Source organism: Myotis lucifugus, unplaced genomic scaffold (genome assembly GCF_000147115.1).
Source record: "Myotis lucifugus unplaced genomic scaffold, Myoluc2.0 scaffold_498, whole genome shotgun sequence".
Lineage (NCBI taxonomy): Eukaryota > Metazoa > Chordata > Mammalia > Chiroptera > Vespertilionidae > Myotis > Myotis lucifugus.
In genome coordinates, this window is record NW_005871546.1 from 420,737 (window position 1) to 434,869 (window position 14,133).

General features: G+C 45.4%; 1 protein-coding gene across 2 annotated transcripts in view; it reads left to right on the top strand.

Moving 5' to 3' along the window:
- The window catches only part of AXIN1 (axin 1), a 72,210-nt gene that overhangs the window by 33,828 nt on the left and 24,249 nt on the right, over positions 1 to 14,133 (top strand). For both annotated transcript variants that reach the window (XM_023744911.1, XM_023744912.1), the window contains exons 2-3: positions 5,569 to 5,709; positions 12,084 to 12,180. In XM_023744911.1, the coding sequence (XP_023600679.1) occupies positions 5,569 to 5,709; positions 12,084 to 12,180 (238 nt within the window). The remainder of the gene's footprint in view (positions 1 to 5,568; positions 5,710 to 12,083; positions 12,181 to 14,133) is intronic.

Genomic DNA, 14,133 nt, shown 5'->3' on the forward strand with positions numbered 1-14,133 from the left:
ATGAAGAGGAGCCCTAACTGGTTTGGCTCAGTGGATAGAGCATCGGCCTGCGGACTGAAGGATCCCAGGTTTGATTCCAGTCAAGGGCACATGCCCGGGTTGTGGGCTCGATCCTCCGTAGGGGGCGTGCAGGAGGTAGTCGATCAATGATTCTCTCTCATCATTGATGTTTCTATCTCTCCTCTCTCCCTTCCTCTCTGAAATCAGTAAAAAAAAAAATTTTTTTTAAAGAGAGAATGAAGGGGAGCCCTGGTGGGTGTGGCTTGATTGGTTGGAGCATCATCTCATGCACCTAAGGGTCGAGGGTTCAGTACTCGGGCAGGATGTGTATGGGAGGCAACCAATTGATGTTTCTTTCTCATATCGATGTTTCTCTCCCTTCCCCTTCCTCTCTCTCTTAAAAAAAAAAAAGTAAATAAATGAAGGGGAAATAAAGACTGTTTCAGATGGACAAACACAGAAAGTTCTCACCAGCAGCCCCTTACTAAAGGTGGTACCGAAGGATGTTCTTTAGGCAGAAGGAAAATGCTCTCAGTAGAAACTCCTGGACACAGAGAGGAAAGGGCAAATATGGGGGTAACTCTAGGTGACCTTCAGTTGGTAAAACAATACTAATAATGTCTTGTGAGGTTTGAGACATATATAGAATTAAAATACACGATACCAATAGCACATCAGTGTGTGAGGGAGGAAATTCTGACCTTGTGTTGCCTTGGAAGAGGTAAATGCACTTAATTGGACTTCAATACATAAAGGCTACCTATTGTCTTCTTTATGGGAATCACTATCAGAATAGTGAAAGGGTTACTTTATTAGAGGGAGGAGATGGAACATGAAAAATATTCAAAAAGTAGGCAAGAAAGAGCAAAACAAATAGAACCAATGACAAACAGAAAGCAAGTTAAGATGGTGGCCCCACGCTCAGTGATCAAACTCAGTGCAGCAGGACTAAGTGTCACACTGGATCTTAACAAGAGACACAAAAGTAAGAGAATAGAAAGGTTAAATGTAAAAAGATGGAAAATGAAAGTCCTGCGAACAACAGCCAGAGAGCAGTCAATACAGGCAGGATGAGGGCCCGCTGGGGGCAGGGCTAGCGTGCTTGTATGGGTCCCAGCAGGTTTTATTCTGAGGACTTTGAAAGCTTATAGAGGAGTTGGATGTTTCCCTGGATGCACCACTTGAGGAGTTGACCATATTTGTTGTGCCCAAATTCATGTAGGAGTTTGTGTCTGCACATCAGCACACGTGCACACACACACACACACACACACATACACACACACACACGCACACACACTTCCCTCCCACCTCTGGTCCTGGAGTTCCCCACATGCCATTTCCTCTCACACGTCACTAGTCAGAATTTTCTTTGTCACATCAGCCTGCAGTGAAGGCCCAGCGGTTCTGTTTTGCATGGCAAGAAGTGAGCACCAACCTGTCCCAGGAGCCAGCTTCTTGTCTAGAACTTTAAAAAGGTAAACAGGTGATGGGTAGCGCTTCCTTCTTTCTCTTCTCTTCCCTTGGTTCTCTGAACTTGGAATGCATGTACATAGTGGGACTTGCTCTGCACTGGATACTATAGAAAATTAAAAATCCATGTTTTTCGCCCTAACCGGTTTGGCTCAGTGGATAGAGCATCGGCCTGCGGACTGAAGGGTCTCAGGTTCGATTCCGGTCAAGGGCATGTACCTTGGTTGCAGGCAAATCCCTAGTAGGGAGTGTGCAGGAGGCAGTTGAATCGCTGTTTCTCTCTCATCGATGTTTCTAACTCTCTATCCCTCTCCCTTCCTCTCTGTAAAAAATCAATAAAATATATTTTTTTAAAAATCCGTGTTTTCCCTACTTATCACCTTAAAGATGAATTTTCTGGGAGCTGTCAGAGGAGCAAGGCAGACATACCGGACGCATCGAAGTCTGAGACTTGGTCCTATGCTGACATCATTCCTGTCCCCTAGGGGGAGGTGAAGGTGGGCGCGTGCAGGTGTGTGGGGCTCTTCAGTATGATCTGAAGCACGGGCTTGGGCTTCTGTGCTGTGACACCTTTTCTTCTTTAATTCAAAAAAATTTTTGTTTGACCAAATGGGTGTTTATTCAAAGTTACCAAAGTGTAATATTCCTTAAATGTAAAAAGGAAACTGAAAAACAAACAGTTCAGCACTTAGCCTGTAATTTGAATTTCAGTACAGTGGCTGTTGGGTGACGATATTGGTGGTTTTATTTTTAAGTGCCAGAAGAATAACTGTCATTTAAAAGATAAGTTTTTGATATTTAAAGCAAAGAAGGTGACGTTGCATATCATTTCTTCTGCTCTGTGTCAGATACAGTCTAGACAAGGATGTGTAAACAGGACCTAGGGACAGACTGTCCACATCCTAAAGATACCCTGTCCTTCCTGTACATCTTTGGACATGATGCTTTCCTGAGAGCCTTCATAGCCCTGCCTTGGCTCTCACTGGGCCGGAACATACTAGTGGCCTCCAAGGATGCCCTCGGGCTACATTGGGTGGGTCAGAAGTACTGTGTGTTGGATAGTGACTAACCCCCCGGGTGTTGCTCCCCCTCTGTGGTGTTGGAATGATGAACATCTGCTTCCTGAGCTGGTAGGTAAGTTATATGGCCTAGTTACTGACCATTGCTGTGTCCTCGATGGCTGGAAGAGGAGTTGTACTGACCATAATTGGCACTGTCTTGGTGTTTGTGGCCTCAGGTGCTGCTCTTGTCGAGGCCCCCAGGGGACATGGCCCTCCTCTGTGGGCCTGCCTCCCAAACCCACTATCTGACCCAGCCCAGCTCCACATAGCCTGCGTGACAGGTGTCCATGATACCACGGTGTCCTGCAGTCTTATTAAAGTGCCTTTTCCTGGGTATGCACATGACATGAAATGGGGCCTTCAGAAGGTTCTGTTCATCAGTCAAGGGGTGTCCACAGGGATTCTGTCAGCTTAGAAACAATCTGGTCTTTCCTCTTTCTACACTGAGGACATTGAAGTCCAAAGGACAGGGTGATGCATCCCAGGTCCTGGCAGTCAGTATAGCCTGTCATTCACCAGTACAGCAAGTGCTCAAGTACTGTGAGCAGTAACTCTAATCAGAAGTGAGGCTGGGGCTGTGAGGACTGTGACTGGGGTCCATTGTGCACATCACTGAGCATTCAGCATGAAAACCCCAGCCTCCTACACAGATAACCTTAGTCCTTTCCCACTTTCATCATGACCTGTAGAGGCCTGACAGAAGTGGCTATTCAGGGACAGTCTTTGGGAAGAAGAGGTGGTGTTGGAACACAAGGCCAAGGGCAGCAGTGAGGGGGTCAGGAAAGCTGACGTGTAGATAGATCAGTGTAGACACTAGAATAGATATGTGTGTGAGGGAAGTCCAGAAAGATTCAGTTTAGACTTAACAACTGGCTTTCCATTTTGATGCAAGAAAGTGAGGTAGATTTTACATCCACATGCATTTTAGGTAAAGATCTACTAGTAAATTTTTAAAAATGAAGATAAATAGAAGAAAAAAATATATATATAAAAAATAGAGAAATATGTTAATTAACCGGGACGCCGTAACAGGTCGACCAGACAGGAGGAGGTTGCATGCACAGCGTCGGGGGGTGGGGCGGCAGGGGCCTCCGTGCACCTGCGCTGGGGGAGGGCCTGATCAGCAGTGGCCGCAGCTGCTTCAAGGGCCGGAGAGAGAGGCAGGGCTAGACTAGAGGGTGGGCGGCGCCGTGCAATTTTGAATTGTGTGCTGGGCTCCTAGTATATTTATAATTTGGGATGAGGAAGGCCTACCTATGTAAGATAGGGGGGAAAAAATCTATAAAGGAAGAGGTTCCCAAATCTGACTTCATAAAAATAAAACACTTTTGTATGACCAAAATTAACATAAACAGTATTTTTTTTAAAAAGTGACTTTAGCCCTGGCTGGGTGGCTCAGTTGGTAGGAGTGTTGTCCCATACACCAAAAGGTTGCAGGTATAGGTTCGATGTCCAGTCAGGGCATGGACAGGAGGCAACTGGTCGATGCTTCTCTGCCCCATCGATGTTTCTCTCCAACATTGATGTTTCTCTCTTTCTCTCCCCCACTTCTTCCCATCTTCCCTCCCTCCCCCTATCTCTCTAAAATCAATAAACATATCCTTGGTTGAGGATTTTTTTTAAATATATTTTATTGGTTTTTTACAGAGAGGAAGGGAGAAGGATAGAGAGTTAGAAACATTGATGAGAGAGAAACATCAATCAGCTGCCTCCCGCACACCCCCCAATCAAGGTACATGCCCTTGACCGGAATCGAACCTGGGATCCCTGAGTCTGCAGACCGACGCTCTATCCACTGAGCCAAACCGATCAGGGCGAGGATTTTTTTTAAAGTGACTTTAAAGAAAAAAAATCTTCTTTAACGTAGCCAGAGGTTAATAGTAAGAATATTTAAAGACCAATGTAAATCATTAAGAGCCCAGCTGGGTGTGACTCAGCACTTGAGCATGGACCCAGGAACCAAGAGGTTACTGGTTCAATTCCTAGTCAGGGCACATGCCTCGGTTGCAGGCTCAATCCCCAGTAGGGGGACGTGCAGGAGGCAGTCTATCAATGATTCTCTCTCATTATTGTTGTTTCTATCTCTCCCTCCCTTCCTCTCTCTGAAATCAATAAAAACATAATTTTTTTAAAAAAATATATATTTTATTGATTTCTTACAGAGAGGAAGGGAGAGGGATAGAGAGTTAGAAACATCAATGAGAGAAACATCGACCAGCTGCCTCCTGCACACTCCCCACCAGGGATGTGCCCTCAACCAAGGCACATGCCCTTGACCGGAATTGAACCTGGGACCCTTGAGTCCGCAGGCTGACGCTCTATCCACTGAGCCAAACCAGTTAGGGCAAAACATAATTTTTAAAAAAGTCAAACAGCACAGTAGAAAATGGGCAAAAGGCATGAATGGGTAACTTACAGAGGAAGGAATTTAAATGACACTCAAAACTGCCAGCCTGACTGTTAACTAAAATAAATTGTCATTTTCTGGCTAATCACATGACATCTGGAGGTGAATGCCACCCAGGGAGTGACTGGAAGGCAGCATGAACACTCTGTTAAACTTCTGTACTTTCCCCTACATTCCATCCAGTGGCAGTTCTCAGACATGTGCACAGGAGTCTGGCTGCCTTGAAGTGGGCCTACGCAAGGTAGTGGGCAAGGGTTGACACTGCTGCTGGAACACCCAGGAGGTTGGGTGTACTTTGCAGCAAATAAGTCTGCTCTTTAGAAGAAGGATAAGCAGAACAGCTGTGTCATGTTCCTAGTTAACGTGCATAAAAATGCAAATCTAAATAATAATCTGTGTGTTCACTTACACATCTACCTAAATGCAGAGGAAAGACCTGGAAGATGCCTGTGGCTTAACCGATCCCACTGGAGGATGGAAGGCAGGAAGGAGATGCCAGCCCTTTTTACTTTTTCTTGAATTGTTTGCATTTGTAGTTCATATATAAGGATATCCATATGATTCTGAAAATGTGGATTAATAGGAGATGATGTTGGGCTGCTGTTGACGTGCCTTCCTTCTTTGCAGATATGGATCCTGGCGGGAGCCTGTCCACCCCTACTATGTCAACTCTGGCTATGCCCTCGCTCCAGCCACCAGCACCAATGACAGTGAGCAGCAGAGCCTCTCCAGCGACGCGGACAGCCTGTCCCTCACTGACAGCAGTGTGTAAGTCCCCCCTGCCTGGGTGAGTGCAGCCCTCATGGAGCATGGCAGCCTGTGCCAGTCCCAGCTGGGGCTTTATTTTGACGGAAAGTGACTTGTGGCCCTTCTCCCAATTTGGTGTTAGTACATCCGATGTACAGACAGACAAGCTGCGTTGCAGGAAGTGTTGTTTAAAATCCTAACATAGCCTGGCAAGTGTGGCTTAGTTGGTTGAGTGTTGTCCCATGTACTGGGAGGTCACTGGTTTGATTTCCGGTTGGGGCACATGCTCAGGTTGCAAGCTAGACCCCCAGTAGCAGGGGGGCATGCAGGAGGTAACTGATCACTGTTTTTTATATCTCCTCCCTTCTATCTAAAATCAGTAAAAACTTTTTTTTTTTTCAAATCCTAACATAAACTAGATTTGAGTTTTGCATTAGTTGTTTTTCTCCAAGGCCAAGGTTACAGGAACCTTTGAAAGAGAAGAAACCATGGGGTGACGTTGAAACAAATTCTAGGGCTGCCTGGGCTAGAGCACTTTGGTTCTGTTTTTCTCTTTGGTTTTTATAGTGTGGGGTTCACTTTAAAGATCGGCACTGGTTAGCAGCCAAGCAGAGGGTGACTGCCTGCCCAGGCAGTTGTGACCCTGGTGCCGTCCCTGGAAGGCTACACGCTATGCGGGTGCATTTCTTGTCCACACTGTTATGTACTTACCAGTTTTTTAAATTTAGAAATTGTCATATAGGTGAGCAGTTCCCTATCATCTCATCCCTATCATGGGGGGAGAGGGAGATGCAGGCAAGGGAGGAAGTTGGTGCAGCTGGTTCTGTGTGCTGGCCCAGTGCCCGGATATTTCAACTGAGGCTTTGCATGTCCAAAAGGTCTCAGTGACCACAAGCAGCCACGTTGAGCCTCCGTGTTCTCCATGGTGGCAGCGGATCTTTCATCCTCTCCTTTTGTGGGAAAGTACTTGTTTTCTGACACCTTCTCCTTCACATTGGCAGATGGCTTGTTGGGGTACAAGTGCACATTCGAAGCTTGATGGTGTCAAACATTGTCTTACTAGATGAGGGCATTGCTTATCACACCCGCTGAAGTCATTTGGGGTCTTGATCTTGCTGCCCATGATGTCAGACTTGCCCAGCTTTTGGTACTTTTGCCATTTGCTGTCTGACCAGCACTCATAGGATGTATCTGTTCAGGTTCGGGCCTTAGGGGTGGGGGCTGACTCCTAGACACCCTCCAGCCTCAGGGCCAGAAAGCCTTTGTCTGTGACATTGAGCAGGTAGGTGTGAGCTCACTGACTGCAGGGTGTTAGGTCGATACTTAGAGGAACAGGCAGAATGAAATTAAAAAGCAAAGTTTATTGTTGAGACAAAAGTAGTGTCAGCAAGCAAGAGTATGGAGGGCAGGTATTTATATGTCTCTTACTTATGTGATGGGGCGAACAGTTAAGCTGGATGCAGCTGCAGGAGGTTGCAGGGAGCCAAGTCTAGAGCTGCTCTTCTTGGCCCCTTAGCTCTCTCTTGTAACACCTAAAATGAGAATAACAGGAAAACTACAGAGAGGGCAGGAGCCCCAAGTGGACACAGTGGAAAAGTACTGAGTGCAGGGGAAAGGTATAGAATATACTTTACACAGGGTTCTTTCCCCACAAGACTGAGACCTCATAGGGCCTAGACAGCAACAAGCTGTCAGCTGGTCACAGGGAGACTTCTCCATCCAGCCTATTTCATCATGTGAAAAATTTGAGGAGTCGTAGATTAAATAAGAAAGAAAATAAGGACTATTTGACCCAGTAATCCCACTTCTAGGACTATATCCCAAAAAACCAGAAACACCAATCAGAAAGGATATATGCACCCCTATGTTCATAGCAGCACAATTTATAATAGCTAAGATTTGGAAACAGCCTAAGTGCCCATCAGCAGATCAGTGGATTAGAAAACTGTGGTACATCCCTCCCTCCCTCCTTCTCTCTCCCTTCCATTCTCTCTAAAACTCAATGGAAGAATATTGATTAAACCTCCCCCCCCCCAAATAAAATAAATAAATTGTGAGGATTAACCAAAAAAATAAATAGTGTCCCACTTAACATGCCATTGTTATAGTTCATACCTTTCGTTTGCCTATCTTTGTGGGCATGTATATGTATTTTTTTGGTTGTTGTTAATCCTTACCCAAGGATAGTTTTTCATTGATTTTGTGAAACAGAGAGAAACATTGATGTGAGAGAGACACATTGATTGGTTGCCTCCTACATGCACCACGACTGGGGCCAGGGATCAAATCTGCAACCCAGGTACATGCCCTTGACTGGGAATCGAACCCACAACCCTTTGGTGTGCAGGCCAACACTCTCATCACTGAGACACCAGCTAGGGCGCCTGCTGTTTGTGTTGTTGTTGTTTTTTTTATCTCATCTGTAAACATTCTTGAATATTTTGTTGATCTTCAAAACCAATCAATAGTAGTTGAAATCCAGTCAATATTTGTTAAATGAATATTTTTCAACTACAATTTACATTCAGTATTATTTTGTTTTAGTTTCAGGTGTACAGTATAGTGGTTAGACAATCATATACTTTACAAACTGTTCCCCCTTATATTTTCATAGCACCATACATAGCTATTACAATGTTATTGACTATATTTCCTACGCTGTACTTGACATCCCTGCAACTATTTTGTAATGAGTCTTAAATTTTTTCACCTTGTTCACCGACTCTCCCAACCCCCCTCCCTCTAGCAACAATCAGTCTGTTCTCTGTATCTATGAGCCTATTTTTATTTTGTTAGTTTATTTTGTCCTTTAGATTCCACACGAAAGTGAAATCATAAGGTATTTGTCTTTCTCTGAATGACTTATTTCAATTAGCATAATACCCTCTAGGTCCATCCATGCTGTCACAAATGGTAAGATTTTATTCTTTTTTATGGCTGAGTAATATTCTATTGTATACATATATCACAACTTTTTAAAAAAAATTTTAAAATATATTTTTATTGATTTCAGAGAGGAAGGGAAAGGAAGAGAGAGAGAGAAACATCAATAATGAGAGGGAATCATTGATTGGCTGCCTCCTGCACGCCCCCTAGTAGGGACTGAGCCCGCAACCTAGGCATGTACCCTTGACCGGAATCGAACCCAGGACCCTTGCATCCGCAGGCCAATGCTCTATACACTGAGCCAAACCGGCTAGGGCGTATCACAACTTTTTTATCCACTCATCTATTTATGGGCACCTGGTTGCTTCTCTGTCTTGGTTATTGTAAATAATACTGCTATGAACATAGGGGTGCATCCTTTCCTTTTGAATTAGTGTTTGGGGTTTCTTCATATATATACCCAGAACTAGAATTGCTAGGTCATAAGGCAGTTCCATTTTAAATTTTTTGAGGACCCTCCATACTGTTTTCCATAGTGGCTGCATCATTGTTCCCTTTTCTCCCTCGTGTAGCCACTATGGAAAACAGTATGTTATTTGTTGACTTTTGATGATAGCCATTCTGACAGGTGTGAGGTGATATCTCACAGTGCTTTTAATTTGCATTTCCCTGATGATTAGTGATGTTGAGTATCTTTTCATAAGTCTGTTGGCCATTTGTATGTCCTCTTTGGCGAAGTGTCTATTCAGGTCCTCAGCCTATCATTTGCCTGTCTTTAAGGATTCTTCTGACACCTCAATTTTAGTGTACAGGATAGGTTATCATAAGCTATTTCTGAGCCAAACTTAGCCAGTAACCCATCATTGTAAGTCTTGAGCTCTCTGCCTTTCAGTGACCATGTAGTGACATCACTAGATGAATCTGTCCCTTCAGGTTGAGCTTTTGAATGTGGTTTTTCTCATGGACTATTTCATTCTCCTTTATTTTGTATCTTGAAGATAAAACGTTGACATCTTTCTTAGCAACTTCTTACTTGAAATTATTGGGGTTTCAAACAGTATCTGCCATGAATGTAAAGTATCATAAAATGGTTACATCCAGCTGCAGCCCTGCAGATGCCCACAAACGGCTGGAAGCACAAGATGGATAGCATTTGTAGCATCTGGTTTTCCTCTTCCCCAATACTCTGTTACTAAAATGAAAGTTAATCTGCCTAGGTAATTTTCAACTTTCTTGAAAAGTATCTTAATTCTCTCCAACAAAATATGTTTGCTAAAGGGAAGATTTAACAATTTAAAAATGGCCAAGCCGGCATGGCTTAGTGGTTGAGTGTCGACCTATGAACCAGGAGGTCACGATTCAATTCCTGATCAGGGCACATGGGTGAGTTGGGAGTTCAGTCCCCATTAGGGAACGAGCAGGAGGCAGCTGATTAATGATTCTCATCATTGATGTTTCTCTCTCTCTCTCCCTCTCCCTTCCTCTCTGAAATCAATAAAAAAATATAAATAAATAAAATGTTTTCCCCTTGATATTTTGTTCATCTTGATTTATAATGAGTCAGAAATGTAGGAAAGTCAAGAATTTGGAATGTAAAATTATGACATATTTGAATGTATATTAGATGCAAAAAAATAGGATCGTGTGTTTTATCTAAATTGTTGTTGGGGCAACTGCACTTAGTATTTTAACCTCATGACAAAAATGACTGACCACCTTTGTAGTTCGTGGATTTTGGACATAGGTGTCTGAGGATAATGCCTAATCCCCATAGAGGAGTATGGAATTTTTAAGTGCCCCATTGTTTCTCATATACTTTAATATATATGAGAAACAAACAACTTGGTTGCTCAGGACACCTGAACAAAATCCTAAGGGCATGTAAAGACATTTTAAATGTATTCGACTCACTTTTTCCTTGACACCTGCCCCCTTGAGTCCCCTTGCACCCACTGGATCGCTGATAGCCAAGGATATCGAGGCAGTGATAGGAGGGAGAGACCATCACAGCCTCTCTCTGCCCTGTTCTGAACCAAAGCTCACCTTTTCCACCCAGACCAGGGCTCTGGGGAGAATGTTGCAGCCCTACCTACCCATGAAACTGCTGTGCTGGTAGGTGTGGGGCTGCCCAGGACTCACCAAGAGTGTGTCCTGGGCACCAAGGGGCAAGGTGGCAACTTCCCTAGGCCCGTGGTCGGCAAACTGCGGCTCACGAGCCACATGCGGCTCTTTGGCCCCGTGAGTGTGGCTCTTCCTAAGCCTTAGGAGTACCCTAATTAAGTTAATAACAATGTACCTACCTATATAGTTTAAGTTAAAAAAAATTTGGCTCTCAAAAGAAATTTCAATCGTTATAGTGTTGATATTTGGCTCTGTTGACTAATGAGTTTGCCGACCACTGCCCTAGGCCATCCAGCAGTTAAAGTGGGGTTAGAATTGTCCTGGCTGCATGTTTGCGTCCACCATACAGGAAGAGCATGATGTGCTGACAGTGGGCGGTGCTTGGGAAGTAGTCAAGGGGGTCAGGACATTCACTGCACCCTGGAGTCGGGGTCACAGACATTCACTGCACACTGGAGAGCAGGGAGGCCCACCTGGGGTTCCTTCAATAGAGAGGAAGTAGGAACCCAGAGAAGCCATGCTAGTCATCCTGCTTTGACGGCCATCTTTTCACACGCTGGCTCCTGGTAGCCACTGTGCTCCCCAGAGTAGCTTTTAAATGGCAAGGAAAGGACTGGAGAGTTTTTAGGGATTGTATACATGCAGTGAATTATGTGTTAAATCTGGCATCTGTCTTGAGTAAGTGCATTTAATTATCTTAAAGACTATGATATATTTTTATCATAATCTTCAGAAGTTAAATCTTCATAGCTATGTCAAGAAAACTAATTTGAGCATCCCTCAAAGCGAGTGCACCGCTTGACCAGTTTACCCTGGAAGAAAGTAGAGAAATGAAACCTTGCAAATCTTTCACTATGATCTAGATTGTTTTGGCTGCCCATTTTGCAGCTCTCAAATGTTCCTGTCCCCTCCCAGGTAGGCACATCGCATCCTGCCTGGGCAGTAAAGGAGGGGTCAGCAAATGTTCTTTTGTTTGTGTGTTTGTTTTTAGAGAGTGGAAGGGAGGGGGAGAGACAGAGAGAAACATCGATGTGAGAGACACATAGATTGGTTGCCTCCCGCACGTGCCTCAACCAGGGCTGGGGATCGAGCCTGCAACTGAGATACATGCCTTGACTGGAATTGAACCTAGGACCCTTCATCTGAGGGCCAATGCTCTATCCACTGAGCCAAACTGGCTAGGGCAGCAAATGTTTTTTATAAAGATCCAGTAGCAAATATTTCAGGCTTTGTGGCCACATGCTGTCTCTGTCACATATTCCTTCCCTCTAAGAACCTTTCTTAATTACGAGGCCACATGGACCCTGCCCATGGTAAAGCCGGCACAGCTATGCTTTGTGGAGCTGTTCTGTGTGTGCTCACACCAGGCTGTCTCTTTCTTCTGGCAGGGATGGAATCCCACCATACAGGATCCGTAAGCAGCACCGCAGGGAGATGCAGGAGAGCGTCCAGGTCAACGGGCGAGTGCCTCTACCTCACATTCCTGTAAGTTCCACCACACAGCTCTCGCCCTCCTGTCCCTGAGTTTGGGGCTCACCAGTCCTCTCAGACCCGTGCCCACCTATTTTTCTCATTCCAACTGGGCTGCTGTGGCCATGGCCAGTGGGAAAAGTACCTGCTTGACTTTCTGTGAGCTCAGCTTACATCCAGATATAGCTCATGGTCAACACTTGGTCATACTCTGCAGGTTGGAGGGGTGGCTTTTAGTGCCCAGCCCACACGGTCAGTTCAGAAGATAAGGGGTTGCCCTTACACAGTGTCTGCCATGTAGCCTTTTCTCATTGTGCCAAGTGAGGTGCTTCTCCTTGAGGTGGGAGAGCCCCTCTAAGTCTCCCTCGAAAGCTCAATGCCCAGGCCTGGCCCTTGCACAGCCACCTGGCTGTTGCTCTGTCAGAAAGCCTGGCAGGGGTGCCTCTTGGTCTGGGTTATTGTGAGCGCTGTCTTATTCAAGATAAAAAGAGGCATCAGCCTTTCTGTGGCTGAATGGTGGACGTTACCACATGGACATCCTGACTTCAAAGCTGCCTCAGCTTCACCTCTTCGATAAAAATAAAAAGTGGTTCATCAATTCCTAATGATAGCGGTTCTTCTGCTTGTGAGGATTCACAGAGCCCAATGCTAAGTGGGCTGGGCACCGCCTGTCTCCACCTGCAATACTAGTAGTTCTTTATTGATGAATGGAGTGATTCTCTTTTCTTATTTTGCCACAATAACTTTGAATGGGGAAGACTTTTAGGGGAAGATAAGAAAAGCGTAGAGTAGCAGCTCCAACCCACTGGTGCCTGCAGCATCTGAGAGCGACGCAGGCCGCTCATTTGTGGTTTCTGTGCAGGGAAAGTGGTTGTTTCTTGGGATCACAGCACACATCCACTCTTAATCAGGATTCCTTGATTAGAGTCTTTGCAAATACTCTAATTTTCAGATAAGAAAAGTGATTGCTTATGGTTGAGAAGAAAGGAAGTTGGTTTGTCCTTACTTCTGTGAAAATGATGGTCAAGCACTTTGTCACCTCCCAGCTAACCCTTGACACAGATTTGGCCTAACCTAGGCACTGATGGTGTCTGCTTACGGAAGAGTGGAAGATGCTGTGTGTGGAGTGTGTGTGTGCGCATACACATGCGTGTGTGCGCTGCAGGTGATTTGGGGAGCATCCAACCTCACTCATGTCATCTGGAGCAGTCTGGTCCTGAGCCTTGGCATCTTCACCTTGCCCTGTGGTGATGCAAGTGTCTTCTCAGCTCTGCTCAGTGGACGTTTAAACTCAAGACCAGGGCTGGGTGGGGGGTGCAGAGGAGGAGACTGGGCATCTTGTGTCCCAGAAATTAAGGGAATGAGGGCACACAGGAGCCGCTTGGAGGGGCTCCTGCTGGCCAAGGCCTAGATAGCTGGAGCATCAGAGTTAGTGGCAGTGAAGTTGGAATCCATGCATCCATGCTGACATGCTGAATCAATTGAGAGTTTGATGAGGGACAAGATATTTTCATTATTCCAAATAACTGCTCACAGTGGGGAGAAAGCAATTTTTGAGGAGGACTTGTGAGGCCCTCCTGAGTCAGGGGTCAGATACTGTCATCAGTGTTGGGACAAATGGACTCTGCCCTGGCGAGGAGAGTGAGAAGGGTCCAGTGCCCCCAATGCCTCCTGCCAGGGAGGTCGCCAGGACACAGCCCAAGTTGCCATATCGCACAAGAACTGGACTTTGTTGTCTGTTCAAACACCCTACTCCTTCCACGGTGTCCCCAGTGCCCTGGGGCTTGCCACCATGCCCACCTTCTTTCCCTGACTCCTTTCCCAGGACCCTCTAGAAGCACTGGACACCCCAACTTGCCCTTCTTCTTGGGTAAGGTCTCCTCAACTTGAGCACAGACCCCTGCCTAGTATTGGGCACCACCAGGCCTTCCACACCAACTTTTTTTTAAAAAGAAATATATTGATTGA